At 39.1% G+C, this 20,428-nt stretch overlaps 1 protein-coding gene across 2 annotated transcripts in view; it reads left to right on the top strand.

Moving 5' to 3' along the window:
- The window catches only part of Pafah1b1 (platelet activating factor acetylhydrolase 1b regulatory subunit 1), a 41,350-nt gene that overhangs the window by 10,813 nt on the left and 10,109 nt on the right, over nt 1-20,428 (top strand). Inside the window, exons 2-6 of one of the 2 annotated variants that reach the window (XM_055619592.1) lie at nt 439-530; nt 6,908-7,122; nt 13,327-13,411; nt 13,649-13,723; nt 14,571-14,777. In XM_055619592.1, the coding sequence (XP_055475567.1) occupies nt 7,091-7,122; nt 13,327-13,411; nt 13,649-13,723; nt 14,571-14,777 (399 nt within the window). In that variant the 5' untranslated portion in view covers nt 439-530; nt 6,908-7,090. The remainder of the gene's footprint in view (nt 1-438; nt 531-6,907; nt 7,123-13,326; nt 13,412-13,648; nt 13,724-14,570; nt 14,778-20,428) is intronic. The other variant, XM_055619591.1, reaches the window with a different exon arrangement.

Genomic DNA, 20,428 nt, shown 5'->3' with positions numbered 1-20,428 from the left:
CTGCTTATGGACAGTTGTGAGTTGCCATGTGGCTGCTGGGAGTTGAATTCGGGTCCCTTAGGAAGAGTAGACAGCGCTCTTAACCACTGAGCCATCTCTTCAGCTCAATTCTGTCTCTTTTAAATCTTTTATTGTAGTTTATAATGCTGACTTGGTAAGTTAGAAAAACAGTTTTGTTAGTGTTTTTACCTTCTCTTTCCCATTCTTACTTCTCCTTCTAGTTTTTAACTGGGTTGTGTGTTCCTTTAGTGGATTGTATCTTATTAATCTTCATATATGTTACAGTATAGAGCCTAGCAAGGTAGATAATAAATAAATCCATTTAGCTCATGTCTTCAGCTATTTTGTAAGTTTCTAAAGGGTAGAGACTGTCTCAACATTGCTTAATTCTTCTTTACATTTTGTGTTTGTGTGTGTGCACTCGCATCTGTGCCAAAGCTCATGTATGGAGGTCAGAGAACAATTTTGAGGAGTTGGATTTCCCCTTCCACTCTGTGGGATGCATGGAATACAGATCGCCAGGCTTGAGGGTAAGCACCTTTACCTGTAGAGCCATCTGGCCGCCCTATATCTAAGTTATTTGTACAAATGGAGACAAACGTTAGTACAGGTAATAATAAATTAGAATTATAATGAGCAGTTTCTGTCTAATAGAAAATGAGATCTGCCTAAATTTAGGACCTAGCTAATACTGTAGAGGAAACCATCCTTGGGGTTGGGGACACAGCCCAGTGCCTAAAGGGCTTCTTGTGACATAAGCATGACAACTGGAGTTTGGATCCCCACATAAAACCCAGTTCTTGGGGTGGGGCAGAGGAATGCCCATCCTGGGAGCTCACTGGTCAGCCAGTTGGTAAACTCTGGGCCCATGGGAGACCTTAATTAAAACTCTTAAGGTAGAAAGCTATAGATGCCTAACATCAGCTTCAGTCTTACGCATGAATGAATACACAGCAAAAGACCATCTTGAAGTCTAAGAGCAGGTAGTAGTAGACTGTTTTAAACAAAAATGACCTTCTTCATCTAATTGCACTTTGGCCACGATGCTCATTCAGATCGTTCCCATTGCTTCTATCCTAGCCCAAGGTTTGTCATCATCAACTACCAGGCCCTTCTCTTGTGCAAACATGCACAAAACCAACCTTTTTTTTTTTTTTTTTTTAAATCATGTTTATAAAGCTGGTTGTGTTGGTGCACGCCTATAATCCCAGCACTCAGGGAGGCAAAGGCAGGTGGATTGAAGGCCAGCCTGAGCTACACAGAGAAACCCTGTCTTGATAAAAATCAAAATTTCAGCCATGGAATTTCTGCCCAGACAGAACCCCTCCCCCCTTTTGCTGGCTCCCTGCCCGCTTTCCTGCAATAAAGTCAAGCTGCATTTGTTAAAGAAAAAAAAAAAATCATGTTTGAGTCAAACAGGGTGGTGCATGCCTTTAATTTCAGCACTTAGGAGGCAGAAGCAGGCAGGTCTCTGTGAGTTCAAGGCCAGCCTGGTCTACAGAGCAGACTGTTCCAGGATAGCCAGGGCTACACAGAGGAACCCAAATAAATGAATGAATGAAGAGATGAATGGATGAATGAAGTATTTATAAGTGTTATTTTACCTTTTATTTGTGGCAACTTCCAAAAATATGTAGTTCTATCTGTAAGTCTGAAACTTCATGCACCAGGTTTAACAATTACAAAGTCATAGCAGATTTTGTGTCATCTGTGCTTGTACACATTTCCTCTTCATGTTATTTTATACGTTTAGATATATAAAGTATATATTAGTTTATATACTGATAGTTTTGTATGTCATTTTAAGACAAAAGCAGCCTGTTTATCTAAGATCTCACTATTGTACCCAATGCGTGCACAGAACTCCTATGATCCTCCTACTTCAGTACAAAGGATAGCCAGTATTAAAAGATCAAAAGCAAAATTACAAAAAGAAAAAGAAATCATCAATGTCAGAAAATATTATGTGACTGGTATAGTTGTGTAGAGTGTTCACCTAGTGTATACAAGGCCTTGATTGATCCTTAGCACCATCAATTAATACACCTACAGGATGAAAAGAAAGAACAGACTCAGCAAGTGGTCCTCTAACCTCCGTATATGTGCTGTGGTGTGGTGTGTACACACACAAACACAGTAGACAAATATAGTGGTTTTGTTTGCTTCAAGACAGGGTTTCTCTAGGCTGCTCTGGCTGTCGTGGATACACACACTTAAGATGTCTCACTGCACTGTAGTTATATGCTGTAGTATCTCAACACTGCTCCAAAGCAGCAACTCGGACATATTTTCATTGTGCCTCTAAAATAAGTTCACGGTCATTAGCATAAAAATAGGCACGTAGTGGTCCCTAAATCCTACACATCATAGTAAAACCAAGACTAAAATTTAATATGCTTTCAGAAAGCAAAGATACACTAAATCACTTTATTCTCTTTTTTAAAATTCAGACAAACAAATTCTAAAATCCAGCAGTTAGATTCATCAAAGTTCAGCTACTTGGAGCTGGGTTGGATGTAACCTTTTTCCTTTTTTCCTTTCTGTCTGTCTTTCTCTCTCCTTCCTTCCTTCCTACTTATCTATCTATCTACTCTGTATCAGCTGCCCCGGAATTCTCTTTGTAGACTAGGCTGGCCTCAAACTCAGCCACCTGCCTCTGATACCTAAGTGCTAGGATTAAAGGTGTGCACCACCACACCCAGCCACTCTGGCTCTTTATGCATCAAAGTAATATAGATTGTTTTATCTATTAAATAAAATTAAAATTTATATGTCTTTTGCTGAATTTTTGAGAATAAAGCCTATTTTCAGAGTTCCTTAGGTAGTTATGATAAACAGTTATGGTTTGGATTTAAATAGTTAACTTCAGCAAAATTAGTTTGAGAAAACAGCATAAATAGCATTTAAACTTTCTCTGTAGTGCTTTCTAAAGAATTACTACTTTATTTACATAAACTGTTAGAAGTATGAGTTCTTCCATGACAGCTTTCAGTAATAGACTTACCAGTTTGAAAGTTATGCTACAGTGTAACAGTAAAATGTAGTATAGTAGTTTTTATGTTATTTGGTTTTTTTTTTTTTTTTTTCTATCATAGAATTCCAGTAAGTCAAGAAATAATGGACTTAGGCCTGGGGAGTTGGCTCAGCTGTTAAGAGCACTATTTGCTTCTGCATAGGACCTAAGTTTGATTCATAAAACCCATGATTCCCAGAACCCACGTGTTGGCTTACAACTGTCTAGCTCCAATCCCAGGGCATCTGACACCCATTTCTGACCTCTGGCACCAGACAAGCACATGATAATGCATACAAACATTTATGGGAAAATAGTCATACACATAAAATAATAAAAACTTGAAAAATAGTGGATTTAATAGATTACGCTTGGCTGGGTATGCTGGTGCACACCTTTAATCCCAGCACTCAGGAGGAAGAGGCAGACAGATTGCTTTGAGTTTGAGGCCAACCTGGTCTACAAAATGAGTGCAGGACAGCCAGGGCTACACAGAAACCCTGTCCTAGGGTGGGGGAAGGGACAGATTGAGTTCTAGGACAGATGGCTACACAGAGAAACCCTATCTTGAAAAACAAAAACAAAACAAAAAGAAACCAAAAACTCTCACTACACATTCCCAGCTCCACTTTCTACTTTTAAAAGGCTTTATATGGAAAATAACTGACTATAGGCAAAACTAAGAATAGTTAGTGAATTTTGTAATGCTTTAATAGTCAGGTTTCTAATCAATATTTAGATTTTTCCAAGTGTCTGCTCATTGTTTTATAGTTTGTTTGGATTTAGATCTAAACATGGTTCATAAATTGCAATTGGTCAATGCCTCTTTTTTTTGTCTGTCTTGTTTTTTGGGACAGGGTTTTCTGTGTAACCCTGGCTGTCCTGGACTCCCTCTGTAGACCAGGCTGGCCTCAAACTCACAGAGATCTGCCTGCCTCTGCCTCCCTGAGTGCTGGGATTAAGGGCCTGCACCACTACACCCGGCTTAGTGAAGATATTCTTTTCTTAATTTCTTGAATACTGTGATTGGAGGTTCGAACTGCGATACACAGCTACTTGTCTTTGAATCCACATAGGTTCCTTTTCTGTTTCTTTCCTTAAAGAAACTCAATAATTTGTTTTCTGTGGCCCCATGTGCTCTTACATGTCCTCTGTCCTCTACTTACTGCAAATTGATAGTTAGTCAGAGACTTGATCAGATTGATTTTATGGAAATAATATTTCAGTGTACACACCTATATAAAATACTAGCATAAAAGGTATAGTTGTACGTCCTATTTGTTATTGTAATAGCACTTGTTTATAGTATCTACAGTTAAAACTGGGAGCATTTTGCTTATAATGGTATCAGAATTCTTTATAACTAGCCAGGCTGTGGTAGTGTACTCCCTTAATCTCAGCACTGGGGCCCCAGAGGCATACACACCTCTGTGAGGCCAGCCTGGTCTACAGAGTGAGTTCTAGAATAGCCAGGACTACTCAGAGAAATCTGTCTTGGAAAAACAAAAAAAAAAAAAAAAACAACCTTTATAATTTTCTTATTTCTTTTGTGTCTTTTCCATTAACATTTTAAGCATCTCATCTGGCAGAGTAAAACAAATGCTTATATTTACCTATGAAAGTTATGGTATCATCTGCACTCTTTTTTTTTTTTTTAAAGATTTATTTATTAGTTATATAATATTCTTCCTGCACACCAGATCTTACTGTAGATGGTGTGAGCCACCATGTGGTTGCTGGGGATTGAACGCAAGACCTTTGGAAGAACAGCAAGTGTTCTTTAACCTCTGAGCTATCTCTCCAGCCTTCATCTCTACTCTTTCTTTTCCATTTAAATATTGTTTTCTAGCCAGACTTGGTGATTCAGTCCTGTAATCCAGTACCTGGTAGGCTGAGGCAGGAGGAATGCCTTGAATTCTATGCCAGCCTAGGCTGTAACATGATACCTACTGTTTCTCCCTCCAACCCCTGCCTCTACCCCACTCCCAGACAGAGTTTTTCTGTGTAAGAGCCCTGGCTGTCCTGACTTGCTTTGTAGAATAGGCTGGTCTAGAACTCACAGAGATCCACCTGCCCCTGCCTCCCAAGTGCTGGGATTAAAGGCTTGGGATACCTACTGTTTCAAAAAAAAGTGTTGTTGTTGTTTAATAATTAATACTGTTGCATGTTTCGCCATTTTTTAACATTCCACCAAAACCATTTTCATCAAGGCTATCAGTGGACTGTGCTGAATGCAGCCGACCTGTTGTTTCATATGTAGTAACTTTGGATGCTATCAATTGCCTCTTCTCAAAAATGCTTCTTTGGTCTCTGTGGTACACCTGTATTTTTACTTCCATTGCTTTTTCTCAGCCTTAGTTGTACTTAACTCTACAATGCCCATACTTTTTCTTTTAAAGAATTGATTTAATTTTTATTTTACATGCATGAGTGTGAAGGTGTCAGATCCCTTGGAAAGGGTGTTAAAGAGAGCTGTGAGCTGCCATGTGGGTCCTGGGAATCAAACCCTGGGTCCTTTTGGAAGAGCAGACAGTGCTGTAACCACTAAGCCATTTCTCTGCCCCGCCCATACTTTCTTCCATATGCACACACATAGGCACTCCATACTCACTTATATATATTTACTCAAATAGATGCACACTGTACCTAATGTACACTGTCTTTTAAACCCTCCGTATTCACATTGTCACTCAAATAGACTGGCTTGCTTCCTCATATGCCCTGTCACTTGAGCACATACACTTGCTATACATTCTTCCCTTTCCCGCTTCTCTTCCTGTCTCCCATTGAATCCAGAGCCTTGTCTAAGTTAGGTAAGCAGTTTAACTCCAGATCTAATCTTATATTTTAGTTAAAGTTATTGATTGGGTGTTTGTGTGTGTACTTACCTCTGGAGATCAGAAAACTTGCAGAAATTGATTCCCTTCCACTGTGTGGCTTCCAGGGATTTAGGTTGCTAGGCTTGATAGTTAAGAGCCTTTACCACTGAGCTGTCCATCTCATTAGTGCATATTTCCTTTATGTCCATTCACTCTTAAGTGATTTTTCTGAAAAACATGTCTGTGACTCTTCCTGACCCTAGACTGAATTGTTTCTTTTTGCTTTTTTTTTTTTTTGAGACAGGGTTTCTCTGTTTGTAGCCTCAGCTGTCCTGGACTTGCTTTTTAGACTAGGCTGGCCTCAAACTCGCAGAGCTCCCTCTGCCTGTGCCTCTTTGAGTGCTGGAATCACAGCCATGTGTCACCACACCCAGTGACCCTAGTGTAGATTGTAAAACTGGTTTTCTGCTCCATCCTCTAGGGGAGGACTGCTATTGGTGGAGTCCCACCAGGGCCCACTCACTGACTCCAAAAATAAAATAAAACAAAAAGTTTACCTTTAAGCACAGTTGGACTTTTCTAGAGTACCTATATAGTAATCATTGGAATTAAACAGGTAAATATGTTAAACTTAATATTAATGTTGTTTGTACATGCTTGTAAACCTAGCACTAGAAGCTGAGGTAAAAGGATTGTCAAGAGTCTTAGGCAGCCAGGCCTACCTAGTTAGTTAGACCCTATCTCAAAAACAGCAGCAAAAGTACCATTTTGCGTCATTAGACCATTGAAGGTGATTTTAACTACATAAGTGGTTGGGTTTGGGGGTGCTCTCTGGGTCTGAAATGGAAGCACACTCGGGGCAGGAGGATGTCTGGTCCACATAGCAGTTTATGGTTTTTGAGAGAGGAACTTATTTTGGCAGTGACTGATTTTTCCTTTAAACTGTAGGTTGACTGTCATTTAACGTGAATTTTAGCATCATAATCATTTTGCAAGCATTTTCTACAATTAACAGTTTAGAAAGAATACAAATTTTAAATGAGGGAAATAATTCTATTGTTTTCTTTCTCTTTAGGTGGAATGAACCTTACTTGTTGACTGTTTCCTGGTTACTGATTGGATTCACTTGAAAAAGAATCATTTTTCTCTCTGAGGAAGCCACTTAGTGGCATATTTAATTCAAATCCAGGGATCTCAAAACTTGATTTTTCTGGAGGGACATACCACTATATCAAATAAGCTTGACATTACAGCCAAAATGGTGCTGTCCCAGAGACAACGAGATGAACTGTAAGTTTCTGTTTTCTGCTATTTATAAACCTCTTAGAATAATAAACTAGGCATGATTGATTGTACATAGGGTGGTAAAGGCTACTTTGGAAGTTCAAGGCCAGCCCTGGGCTACCTGACACAAAAGGAAGGGAGATGAGGAAGGAGATGGGGCGGGAGAGAAAGTGTTAAAATGCAGCCCTGGGAAGTCTGTCTTAAGTTTAAAGTATTTTTATGAGTGTCTGCTATTTTAGTGTTAACAGTTTGTCTTGGCTTCAAATTTGGGCCTTCTTTTAGCATGGAATTCTGTCACCTTTGAGTTTAAAGCAAAATGAGTAAGATTAGTTGTTAAGTTTTATCTCTTTAAAAATCTCTTTAATATACTCAACAGGAAGATAAGTGCTGCTGCAGGTAGCTCTTCTAATTAAAAAAAGTTAATTATACCAAGTGTGGTGGTGTAGTTCTAGCATTCAAGCAGCAGGCACAGGTAGGTCTCTGAATTCAAGGCCAGCTTGGTCTACACAGTGAGTTTCAGGCCATCCAGAGCTACAGTGTTTCCAAAAAAATATATACTAATTTTATGTAATTATATGGTGTATGCATATATACATATGTGTGCATGTATGAGGGTTCATACTGTTATTCTGCAGTTATCACTGTTATTCTACAGTTTTATTTATTGAGATAAATAAATTTATCTGTATCTGTTACTGAATAAGCTTGCTGATTTGGCAAGGCTGGCTGGCAGGGAATCATAGCACCACTAAATCTAGGTCTTTTATGTAATTGTGAGGAATCTGAACTTAGATCCTCACCCTTGAATGGTGAGCAGTTTGCCCACCGAGCTATCTCCCAGGCTTCCATGTTTGTTTAAAGCTCAGATTCATGTTATAGAAAATGAACTCCTGGGCCCTGGAGAGGTGGCTCAGGAGTTAAAAGAGCATTGGCTGCTCTTCCAGAGGTCCTGAGTTCAATTCCCAGCAACCATGTGGTGGCTCACAACCTTCTAGGATGAGATCTGGTGCCCTGTTCTAGCACGCAGACACACATGAGGCAGAACATTGTATACATAATAAATATGTGTGTTCTAGACTTTAGATTTTTCCTATGATTTTTGTTTATTTTCTGAGAAGGAGGCTGACATTGTAGCTTACCCTGGCTTGGAATTTTTTGGGTAGATGAGGCTGGTCTTGACTTATGGTAATCCTCTTGCTTCAAGCTTCTGAGTACTGAGCTTATAGGCATGGAACACCATGCCTTGACGTCTTTGAATTTTCATAATATTTTCTTTGGAACTAATTTCAAATCTACGTACAAGAATAATACTTCTGGACTGGAGAGATGGTTCAGAGGTTCAGAGCACTGGTCGCTGTTCCAGAGGTCCTGAGTTCAGTTCCCAGCAACCACATAGTGGCTCACAACCATCTGTAATGAGATCTGGTGCCCTCTACTGGCATGCAGGTGTACATGCAGATAGAGCACTCCTATATATAAAAATAAATCTTTAAAATAAACAAACAAAAGGAATAATACTCATTTACCCCTTCTTGATAAGCTATTGACTGTAGTGATTGCTGGAGGAATGGTTGTCCTTTTCTTTAACAATGCAGCCACTGGTTGATGAACTGGGAAGGAGCAACTTAGGAAAAGTAAGGGTATGATAGCAGTACTGAGGCTGTTTAGGCACGTCTACCATTTTTTTGTATTGTTAACATGTGTCGTAAGTCTCATCACATGCACTCAACAGAAATGTGTGCATATGTGCACATAGCTTTCTTGTTTGAGACTGAGTTGTATGTGTCAAAGTTTTTGCCTCAGATACCCCAATATTCAATTCATAAGAACAAAAGCATTCTTCTATAAGACAGTACAGTCTGCAGTTCAATAGATTTAACATTAATAAGTGCTTTAATTTATTTTCCACACTCCACTTTTAACTCAGCCATGCCTGCAAGTTCAAAATCCACGTGTTGCATTTATTTTTCATGTCTCCTTAGGTTCATGTTCTTTTCTGGGACATTTCTTTTACCTTTTTTTGACCTCCAATATTTTTTGAAAGACTTATTTTTCCTTTCTTTTTTTTTAAGATTATTTGTATGAGTGTTTTGCTCACATGTCAGTATGTGAACCAGGTTATTCCTGATCTTCACGCAGGTCAAAAAGGGCATTAGATCACCAGGAATGGGAGATATGGATGTTTGTGAGCCTACCATGTGCTTTTGCTGGGAACCAAATTAAGGCCATTCGCAAGGACATCAAGTGCTTTTAACCACTACACCATTTTTTTCACCTCTTCAATTTCTTTTTTCTTTTTTTAAGTTTATTATGACATGAGTGAGTGAATGAGGGGGAGTGAGATATGATATGATATATGGAGCCTGGAAGACAACTTTGTAGAGTTAGTTATTTCCATTTCCATTTTGATATATAGTCAAAGAATCAAACTCAGGTCATCAGGCTTGTGAGGTAATTGCTTCTATTTGCTGAGTTATTTTACTCCCTCTGCCCCTTTTTTTCTTTAAAAAGAATTAGGTGCATGTGTAAGGTGCCCATGAATGCATGTGCCATCTCTCCAGCCCCTTATTTTTTACTGAACTCTGGGCTGGCTGGTTCAACTCAAGTGTTCTCGTTCAAACTCCTCTCCCAGCTAACTTACTCAGTCTGCTTTCCCTCTTCGCTTCTGAATTGCTTTGCTTGGCCTCAAATTAAATTCAGCGATGTGTTGTAATATTCTGGCTCCTTTTCATTCTCTGGCTCGTTCTCTTCACCTGTGTCTAACTGCTCTCTGAAAAACTCCTGGCAAAACTACCTCCTCCTCATGTTCTGTGTTGCTCCCCTAAGTAGCTTCCCTTTCTTCTCTTCTTTTTACACACACACACACACACACACACACACACACACACACACGAATAATAAAACACACCTTTAAAAATGTACATATACAGATAAACTTTAAAGTGCTGTTCTTTGGCTGGGGAAGCAGCTGTTTGTAGAGTGCTTACTTAGTATGCATGAAGCCATGATCTGAGCTCAATGAAGCATCACATAAGACCTGAAAAGGCCTTTGAGCACAGGTGTGACCCACTAGACTTGTCTTATAAGTGCTACTAAAAATGTTTTAGTTACATATATGCGTAAGTGTTTCTGTGTGGGATGTGAATGTGAGTGCAAGTACCCACAGAAGCCAGAGGTATTGGGGTTCCTTGGAGCTGGAGTTGTGGGCAATTTGATAGCCTTCCAAGGGGGTGCTGGGGACTGGACTCCCATTTTCTGCAAAAGCAGTATATACTTAAAACCACTAAGCACCTCTTCAGCCCCTTCTATGTATGTGCTGTTTTAGACTTCCTTTTTTTCACTTAACATATTGTAGAGCTACTTCATATCAGTCCACAGAGATCTTCCTAGTGTGTATGTATGCATCTGTGTGTGTGTGTTGATGTGAGCACATAATATTCTACTGTATATATTCATCTTAGTTTTTTTTAACCAGTCAGCCATGTTCGGGACATTAAAAGTAATGTTATAATGAATAGCCCTGTGTATATGTACTTTTGTATTATTGGAGGTCTGCTTAGGTTTTGATATGTGTTTTCAGTTATTTATATTTTATGTACATGGATGTTGTTTGCTATGTACTGTGTGTATACACCTACTACCCATTGAAGGCCAGACAGAAGCATCTAGGTCTCCAGGAAGTAAAGTTACAGACAGTTGTGAGCTACCATGTGGTTGCTGGGAACCTAGGAATGGAACCTACATTCTGTGGAAGGACAGCAAGTCTGTGGGGCCGATCTTGATGAAACCAACCATAGTATCATACCTTTTGAGCTAGAGTTAAAAGCATATGTGAGCTGCATGATGTGGGTCCTAGAAAGTGGGACAAAAATCAAATGAAGAAGGTTGGTCAATGCCCCGTATTTAGGTTCTTGTTTTGGGGTTTTGGGGTTTTGTTTGTTTGTTTTCTTTTTTAAAGACAGGGTTTTTCTATGTAGCCTTGGTAGTCCTGGACTCAGTTTGTAGACGAGGCTGGCCTCGAACTCACAGAGATCCACCTGCCTCTGCTTCCCTGAGTGCTGGGACAACAGGTATGTGCCACTGTGGTCTGGTATTATATTCTCACTTTAAATATTACCTGCTAGTAAACTAAATTTTTAAAAATTTAATATTGTGTGTATATGTATGTTTGTGGTATAGAGAGGTAGGCAGCTTGCAAGGGTTAGTTCTCTTTCTGGGTTCCAGGGCCGAGGTTAAATCATCAGGCTTGACCACACACTTCTACTTTCTGACCTGTCTATTAATAGGATTTAAAAAGAAGGATTGTCAGAAATAAGAGGCCAGACTTGTAGCATAGTGGCAGGCCAAATCGGGCAATGTAACAAGACCTGTCTCAGAACAAAAGACTTAAATTGTATAGGCAGAACATCTAGAACTAGTTCAAACACATTTGTAAAATAATTGAAAGAAGTTACTTGTGTAATAAGTTATATAATTGCTTTTACTACGTACAATGTGGACTCTGATTTTTCTACTGCGTTTTACATTTATTTGTATTTTACATGTGTATAAGGTTTTTTGCCTTCATGTATGTCTGTATATCACATGTATGCTTGGCATGCCCTGGGAAGCCAGAAGAGAGCTTTGGATTTCTTGGAACTGGAGTTAGGATTGGTTGAGAATGGAACCCAGGTCCTCTGGAAGAGCAGCCAGTCATCTCCCCAGCACTGTGGGTTTTTTTTTTGTTTGTTTGTTTGTTTGTTTTCTTAAGATTTATTTATTATTTTTATATATTCTATCTGTACCTCAGAAGAGGGCATAATATCTCTTTATAGATGGCTGTGAGCCACCATGTGGTTGCTGGGAATTGAACTCAGAGTCTTTGGAAGAACAGCCAGTGCTCTTAACCTCTGAGCCATTTCACCAGCCCCTTGAGAGCCTCCTGTCTCCACCTATCTTGTACTAGGTCTACAGACTTGGCACAGGACACTTAGCCATTTACAAGAGTGCTGGGACATACTCCAATCCTCATGCTTGCAGAGCAAAAACACTGCTAGCCACTGAGACATGTCTCCATAGTCCTTTTTATCAAAAACATTTTTATGCAGAACTCAGTTTTAGGGCTGGAGAGATGGCTCAGAGGTTAAAAGCATGGACTGTTCTTCCAGAGGACCTGGGTTCAAATCTTAGCACACACATGGCAGCTCAGAACTGTCTGTAACTCCAGTTCCAGGGGCATATATGCAGGCAAAACACCAGTGTACCTAAAATGTTTGAGTATGTATATAAATAGTAGGAGAAGGTGAATGTCAACACTAGCAAAACTGATGGTCACTTTTGCCGATTGATACCTAGGTGTCTAGCTGGGTGGTGGTGGTGCATGCCTTTGATCCCAGCATTTGGGAAGTAGAGGCAGCCAGATCTCTTGAGTTCGAGGCCAGCTTACTCTATAAAGCAAGTCCAGGACACCCAACGCTACACAAAGACCCTGTCTCAAACAAAACAAACCTAGAGCTGTGGAGTACCTGCAATTTATAAGCTAAGCCATAAGTTAGAAACTTATGAAGTGTCAAAGGCTGGGAATGTACCTCAGAGGTAGGTCACTTGCCTAGCATATATAATGTTTTGGGTTCAGTCCCTGGCATCTCTGAAAAAAAGAAAAATGAAAAGATGCTCAAAATAATACAGATAAATTGTGACAGTGGCTAAATGTTTTCGATCCTCTGAAAGTTTGTCCATTTTATTTTCAGAGATATTCATAAATTTAGTACTCTTAGGTAGATATTTAAAAAAAGAGTTATTATATATACAGTGTTCTGCCTGCATGTACACCTGCATGCCAGGAGAGGGCACCAGATCTCATTATACATGGTTATGAACCACCATGTGGTTGCTGGGAATTGAATTCAGGGCCTCTGGAAGAGCAGCCAGTGTTCTTAACCTCTGAGCCAACTCTCCAGTCCTTAAATAGATTTTAATAGCTGAGCAGTGGTGACACACACCTTTAAGTCCAGCACTCAGGAGACAAAGGCAGGTGGGTGTCTGAATTTGAGGCTAGCATGTTTGGTCTATATAGTGGATTTTAGGGCAACCAGGGGTACACAGAGAAACTCTGTCTTGAACACACTCCCTCCCCCCAAAAAAAATAAGAAATAAAAGATTTTAATAAGTGTTGTTCCTCAAATAGAAGTGAGGTATATTTAGGACTCATTTGAATTTGTTTTCTTTCAGAAATCGAGCTATAGCAGATTATCTTCGTTCAAATGGCTATGAAGAGGCATATTCTGTTTTTAAAAAGGAAGCTGAATTAGATATGGTATGCTTGACTTTATAATTAACAGTCTTAGTTATTCATAATATAGTTAATGAGTGAATGTTAAGTTTCAGTAGTTAGGCCATTTCAGCTATTCAAATTTTGTCATTTGTTACTGTGATTTACTTAGGATTTAACTTAATTTCCCCACTTTTTTGTATAATCAAATATTTAGTAATATTTAGGCTTAAAATATGGATAACCCATTTTTATAAAAAGATCTTACTTTTTCTCCTCCAGAATGAAGAATTAGATAAGAAGTATGCTGGTCTTTTGGAAAAAAAATGGACATCTGTTATTAGATTACAAAAAAAGGTAACTAGTTCTTCTTTAGGCAGTTGTGTTCAGTGTGCTCTTATAAATTTTGAAAATATTACCATAAATTACTAACCTGCTGATACTCATATCTGATCTTAAAAATCCTCTTTGCTTCATGAAAACTTTGACTTTTAAGGTCCTTACTGGTGCACGCTAGTTTATACTATAGAGTAGTGTCTTGGTTGAATCTGCATTGTCTTTGACTGAAAAATTGATGGTTAAGGAATGAGTTGTGCCCTTCGAATAATGGTTCTCAAACTGTAGGTTGGGACATTTTTGGAAATGTAGGAGGCCACAGCATTAGGAAGTTAAGAACCACTGCCTTAGGACACAACTAGCCGGAACTGCAGAAGAGCACTAAATGTGGTCTTCATGAGTCACTCTCATCTTTGAGGGTCTTTTGTTTTGTTTTGTTTTTACCTATAAGATGAAAGTAATAGATCCTCAGTAACAGACACCATTTCTAAAATACTCTGCACAGAAAAGGTTAGAAAAGATGACATTGTTGTAAACGGGCCAGCTATACCAGACTAGTGGACTACATCTGGTGCTTAGCAGTAAATAACAGCTTTTGTTGTGAATATTACTGCCTTTAGCATAAATAATAAACTATGGTGTAGAAAAAAACCCACTAAAAATGACAAGCATAAAGTGAGAGTCGTCTCTGTTGATAAATGTAAATGAAAATTTTCTGTAAGTGAAATAGTTTAGGCTGGGCCTAGTAACCCTAGTCCTTGGGAATAGGAGGATATTGAGTTCTGGACTACCCTAAGCTTCATAGCGAGAGCGTAATACATATGTGATAAGAGTGCGTCTTTATTTAACTTCTATGTTCTCATCCAAGGTTATGGAATTAGAATCAAAACTAAATGAAGCAAAAGAAGAATTTACGTCGGGTGGTCCTCTTGGTCAGAAGCGAGACCCAAAAGAATGGATTCCCCGTCCACCAGAGAAGTACGCTTTGAGTGGTCATAGGAGTCCAGTCACTCGAGTCATTTTCCATCCTGTGTTCAGTGTTATGGTCTCTGCTTCAGAGGATGCTACAATTAAGGCAAGTTGTTCTTGTTCATTTTGCTTTTTGGTATTTTTGTGTTGTTCTGTTTTGTTTTTGAGAGACAGGATCTCTTCTCTTTGTAGTTTTTGCTGTCAGACTAGCCTTAAACTTACAGAAATCCTCCTGATTCTGCCTCCTGAGTGCTGTGATTAAAGTTGTGTGTCCCCATACCCAAGTAAGGCAAATAGGGTAGACTTGATGTAAGTTAGGTCAAAGAAAGAAAAGATTTTGAAAAAAGGGACCGAAACAAAAGAACACAGGGCAGCTCTGAGTTTGGAGTGTGTGTGTGTGTGTGTGTGTGTGTGTGTCTGTGTGTCTGTGTGTCTGTGTCTGTGTCTGTCTGTATATATATATGTATCCATACCTGCCATGGCATGTGTGATTGCCAAAGAAGAATTTATGAGAGTTTTTCTTCCTTCTACCACATGGGTCCCAGGACTCAAACTCAGTGACAGGTGTCTTTTCAAACTGTATTGAGTGATTTGGTACTAAACCGTTATGGCAGACTTAACTGCATTATAACTCAGAAAGGCATTTTGCCAATAAGTAATTGATATATTTGAGAAAATATGGAGTGTTTTTAATTTAGTTGGGTAGTAGGTCATCTTTTCCTTTAATAGTTTCTGTCCTTGGAGAATGAGAAATTTGTTTCTCATTTTTAACCAGGGAATAAGAAAATACTAGTTTGTGAAGCCATCCCCCAAAGAACTTTAGTCTAAAGTAATTACTTTAATATACTTATAATAAAATGACAGTTGTGTAACCATACATAAAAAGATAGAAAAATAAAATATAGGTGGCTTTCTTGTTCTAAGGCTTATTTTATATGAAAACCAATATTGTTTATTTGTAAAGGTTTATGAAAATGTCATTGTGTGTATCACATAGCAACAGTAGTCCTGCCTAAGATGCAGGCATGTCTTTGTCACCATTTCTTCAGTTGAGTATGCTTTACATAGTCTTCTTTATTTTGTTTCATTCTTTTTTTTTTTTTTTTTTTTTTTTTTTGAGATAGGGTTTTCTCTACATAGTCCTGGCTGTCCTGAAACTCAACTATGTAGACTGAGGTGGCCGCTATGTTAAGGAATCCTCCTGCCTCTGCCTCCCTGGTGCTGGGATTAAAGCTGTGCATCACCATACCTGATGTGTTACATATTCTTTATGTGATCCTGGAGGCTCAGTGGATAAAGGTGCACACATGTGCATACACACACTAATTAAAAAAATATCTGTATTGGTGTGTGCATACACCTGCCTATGGATCGCAGAAGAGGGTTTGTGGTCTGCTGAATGGAGTTGCAGGAATTTGTAATCTACAAATCTTGGGTGCTGGAAACTGAATTCGGGTCCTTTGGTAGAACAGCAAGTGTTCTTTTTTTTTTTTTTTAATTTTTTTTATTTTCTATGTATACAATGTTCTTTCTGCATGTAACACCTGCAGGCCAGAAGAGGGCACCAGATCTCATTATAGATGGTTTTGAGCCTCCATGTGGTTGCTGGGAATTGAACTCAGGACCTTTGGAAGAGCATACAGTGCTCTTAACTTCTGAGCCATCTCTCCAGCCCCCAGCAAGTGTTCTCTGAGCCATTATCTCCAGCCTCTCCTCTCCCCACACTGAGCTGCAATAATTGAGGGAAACTGATAGATGATATTCAGAGTAGTTTGTAGTAGTAGTTTTTCAAGGAGGAATTGGGCTGGGGATCAAATCCAGGGACTTTGCTAGTGTGGTGGCGCATATCTGTAGTCTCAGAACTCAGAGGGTACAGCTGAGAACTGCGGGTAACTAAGGTTAAAATAATTTTAATAGTTTTGACCTCACTACTAATGTAAGAAAAATATAAATTAAAATTACACGTATAATTTTACCTTTTAAACAAGTATTTCCAGTGATGATGAAAGTATGCATTCTTACTACATTTCAAACAGTAATTTAATAGACTACATGAAGGACTTTAAAATTTTATATTTTTTCTTAGGGAAGAAGAAGCAGTCTTGGGTTTTGTAGTGTGTGTATATGTTTGTGTGGATGTGTGTGTGTGTGCTGTGACATAAAGGTAAAGATGAAAAGACAGCTTGCAGAAGTTTATTCTTTCCTTGGACCATGTGGGTTCCAGAATTGAACTCTGGGCATCAGGCATCATGGCAAGTGCTTTTACTCTATGTGCATCTCATCATCCCCTGGTTTCTTTTCTTTTTTCTTCCCTCAGACATGTAAGCCATGTAGCCCTGGCTCTCTGTAACTCACAGAGATCCAGCTGCCTCTGCTGGGATTAAAGGCAATCATCACCCAGCTCAGCCCTGGTTAAATTTTTAGTGACATGGAAAATACTTGGTTAAGAAGCAGAAAGATAGCTAGGTTGTTGTGGAACATACCTTTAATCCCAGCACGTGGGTGGCAAAGGCAGGCAGATCTCTCAGTTCAAGGCTAGCCTAATCTACAGAGCAAGTTCCAGGACAAGTCTACACAGAGAAACCCTATCTTGAATTCCTCCCCCCAAAGGCAGAAAGATGTGATAATAAAATTATTAAGTTCTTTTATTTGCTTTTCATAGTTTTAATTCCCTGAGGTAACTACAGTCAAGAATACCAGTATAGTAGGATATTTTGTGAGAGAGCACATTGACGTGTTTATTACAGTGCCTTATCATGACTCTTATTTTAATACTAGTTATTATTAAAATGTTGCTTTGTCTAATTTGTAATACCAGTTCATAAGTATGTATATATAGAAAAATCTGGTATATATGTTTTGATGCTATCTGTAGTTTTTAGGCTTCACTTGCGGTCTTGGAAATGTGTCACTGATGAGTTAAGGGGAGACTGCCATAACAGTCATAGTCTCTGTGATTTAGAAAACAGGGGCGGAAGTAAAAGCCACATCCATTGGTAGGTTAGGCATATTCTGATTATTTTGATAGTAGTACATTATAATTTTATTCACGATTGTGAAAAGACAAGGTTTTTTGTTTTGTACTTTATTTTATATATGGTTATTTTTCCTCTCTTTGGTGAGTGTGTGTGTGTGTGTGTGTATACACACCATTTGTATGCCTGGTACCCATGGAAGCCAGAAGAGGATGCTGGATCCCCTGGAACTGGAGTATATACAGTTGTGAGTAACCATGTCAGTGCTGGGAATTGAGCATCTTCCAAAAGAACAGCCAGTGCTCTTAACCTCTGAGTCATCTTTATAGCCCCCAAAAGTTTTTATTTCAGAGTATGTTCTTATTTTTATTTGTTTGTTTTCATTTTTCAAGACAGGGTTTCTCTGTGTAGTTCTGGCTGTCCTGGAACTTTCTTTGTAGACGAGGCTGGCCTTGAACTCATAGAGATCTGCCTGCTTCTGCCTCCCTGAGTGCTGGGATTAAAGGTGTGTGCCACTACTGCCCAGCTTATTTCAGGGTATGCTTCAAAAATTGCTCTAACCCAAGGGTTCTCAACCTATTAGTCATGACCCTTTAGGAAGTGGAGCAATCCTTTCACAGGAGTCATTTATCAGATACCCTGCAAATCAAGTATTTATGCTACAAGTCATAACAGCAAAACTACAGTTACAGAGTAGTAAGAAAAATAATTTTTGTGGTTGTGGGTCACCACAACATCACAACATGAGATATTGTATTAAAGGGTCACAACATTAGGAAAGTTGAGAACCACTTCTCTGAGTAATACTGTGTGGTTTGTAGCCTGAATTTTCAGCTGCTTGAGATGCTGAGCCAAGAGAATTTTAAGGTCATTGTGGGCTATGAGTCAAGTTCAGGGCCAGCCTGGGCAATTTTTTGGGACAGTGTTTTGTTTTGTTTTTTTTTTTTAATTGCATTAGTGTAAGGGAGTCAGATCACCTGGAATTGGAGTTAAGACAGTTGTGAGCTGCCATGTGGGTCCTGGGAAGCGAACCCAGGTCCTCTGGAAGAGCAGACAGTGTTCTTAATCACTGCCCCCCCTCAACAGTGCTTCTCCCCCCCCCCCAAAGATTTATTTATTTATTTTATTATGTATACACAAGATCTCATTATGCACCAGATCTCCTTATAGGTGGCTGTGAGCTACCATGTGGTTGCTGGGAATTGAACTCAGGACTTTTGGAAGAACAGACAGTGCTCTTAACCTCCGAGCCATCTCTCCAGCTTCCCGGGACAGTGCTTTTAAACAAAAAGCAAAGGGTTTGGATACAGTGGTGCAAACCTTTAATCTCAGCAATTGGGAAGCAGAGGCAGACTGATCTGAGTTCAAGGACAGCCTAGTGTACAAAGGAAGTTCCTGGACAGCTAGAGCTCAGTGGTACAGCACCTGACCTAGCATTCTTGAGACCCTGTATTTAATTGTTCCCCCACAAAATAGGGGGATGTAGGGAGGAGAAAAAGGAAAAGCAAGGAATGGGAGAATTATTTTATTGTTGTTTAATGAATGTAGGAGACTTAATTGATTTTGGTATTTAAATTTAAGACTGGCTTCAAACACCCCAGGTGCTGGGGTTAAGCTGTGCGCATAAGTACAGTTTTTATATTTGCTTCTCAGTCTTATACTATTTAGATTAAGTTTTTAAATGTAGGCTGTACTGGAGAGATGGCTCAGAGGTTAAGAGCACTGGCTGCTCTTCCAAAGGTCCTGAGTTCAATTCCCAGCAACCAGATGGTGGCTCACAAATCCTCTATAGTGAGGTCTGGTGCTGTCTTTTGGTGTGCAGGTGTATGTGAAGGCAGAACACTATACATAATAAGTAATCTTTAAAAAAATGTGGGCTCAGAGGTTAAGAGCACATGCTGTTCTTGCAGGGGATCCATGTTTGCTTCCCAGCTCCCATATGGTGGCTCATAACCATTTGTAATTCCAGATCCACAGGATACAGTGCCCTGTCTCAGAGAGCACCAGGCATGAATGTGGTACACATACATACATTCAGGCAAAATGCTTATGCGCATAAAATAAATTATTTTTTAATGTATTGCACCAACCCTAAATTTTTGTTAATATTGCCTATTTCCTCAAAGTGTGTGTGTGTGTATGTGTGGGTGGGTGCACACCGTATGACATTTAAATTTGTGCTCACTGTAGTTAGAATGGACCTAAATGCTTGAATTTTGACTGGGGATTGACTATTCAGTTTTGGTCTTGTGTTTTTTTTTTTTTGTTTGTTTGTTTGTTTGTTTGTTTGTTTGGTATTTGTGGGTGTTGCCCTTGTTTGGATTTTTAATGTTTTGTTTTCTTAAGTTGCTGGAGAATGAATTGAACCTAGGACTTGTTGCTTGTGAAGCAAGTGCTAGAATCTTTTTTTTTTTTTTTTTCCAATTAGACTACAATTTGGCCACTAGAACAAAGATTGTTCTTGAGTGATATCTGTAGTACTGTTTCTTGGTAACTCAAATTTCTGTTTTAGAAAAATTACTTTTTAAAAATGAGATTTTTAAAAACCTGAGTTTGATGGCAAACTAATGCCTTTAATCCCAGCCTTGGTAGGTGGAGGCAGTTTGATTTCTAAATTCCGGGCCAGCTTCATTTGTCTTCAAATTGAGTTCCAGGATAGCCAAGGCTACACAGAGAATCCCAGTTGGGGCTCGAGGAGGGAGAGGGATGTTCTTTTAATCATGAACACTTGATTCAGGAATAGTTTGTAGTTTATGATTTCTCCTTAGTCCCTAAATATGTG

Source organism: Psammomys obesus, unplaced genomic scaffold (genome assembly GCF_907164565.1).
Source record: "Psammomys obesus unplaced genomic scaffold, mPsaObe1.curated_primary_1811, whole genome shotgun sequence".
Taxonomy (NCBI): Eukaryota; Metazoa; Chordata; class Mammalia; order Rodentia; family Muridae; genus Psammomys; species Psammomys obesus.
The sequence above is the reverse complement of the archived record's forward strand: the minus strand, read 5'-3'. Positions and strand labels throughout refer to the sequence as shown.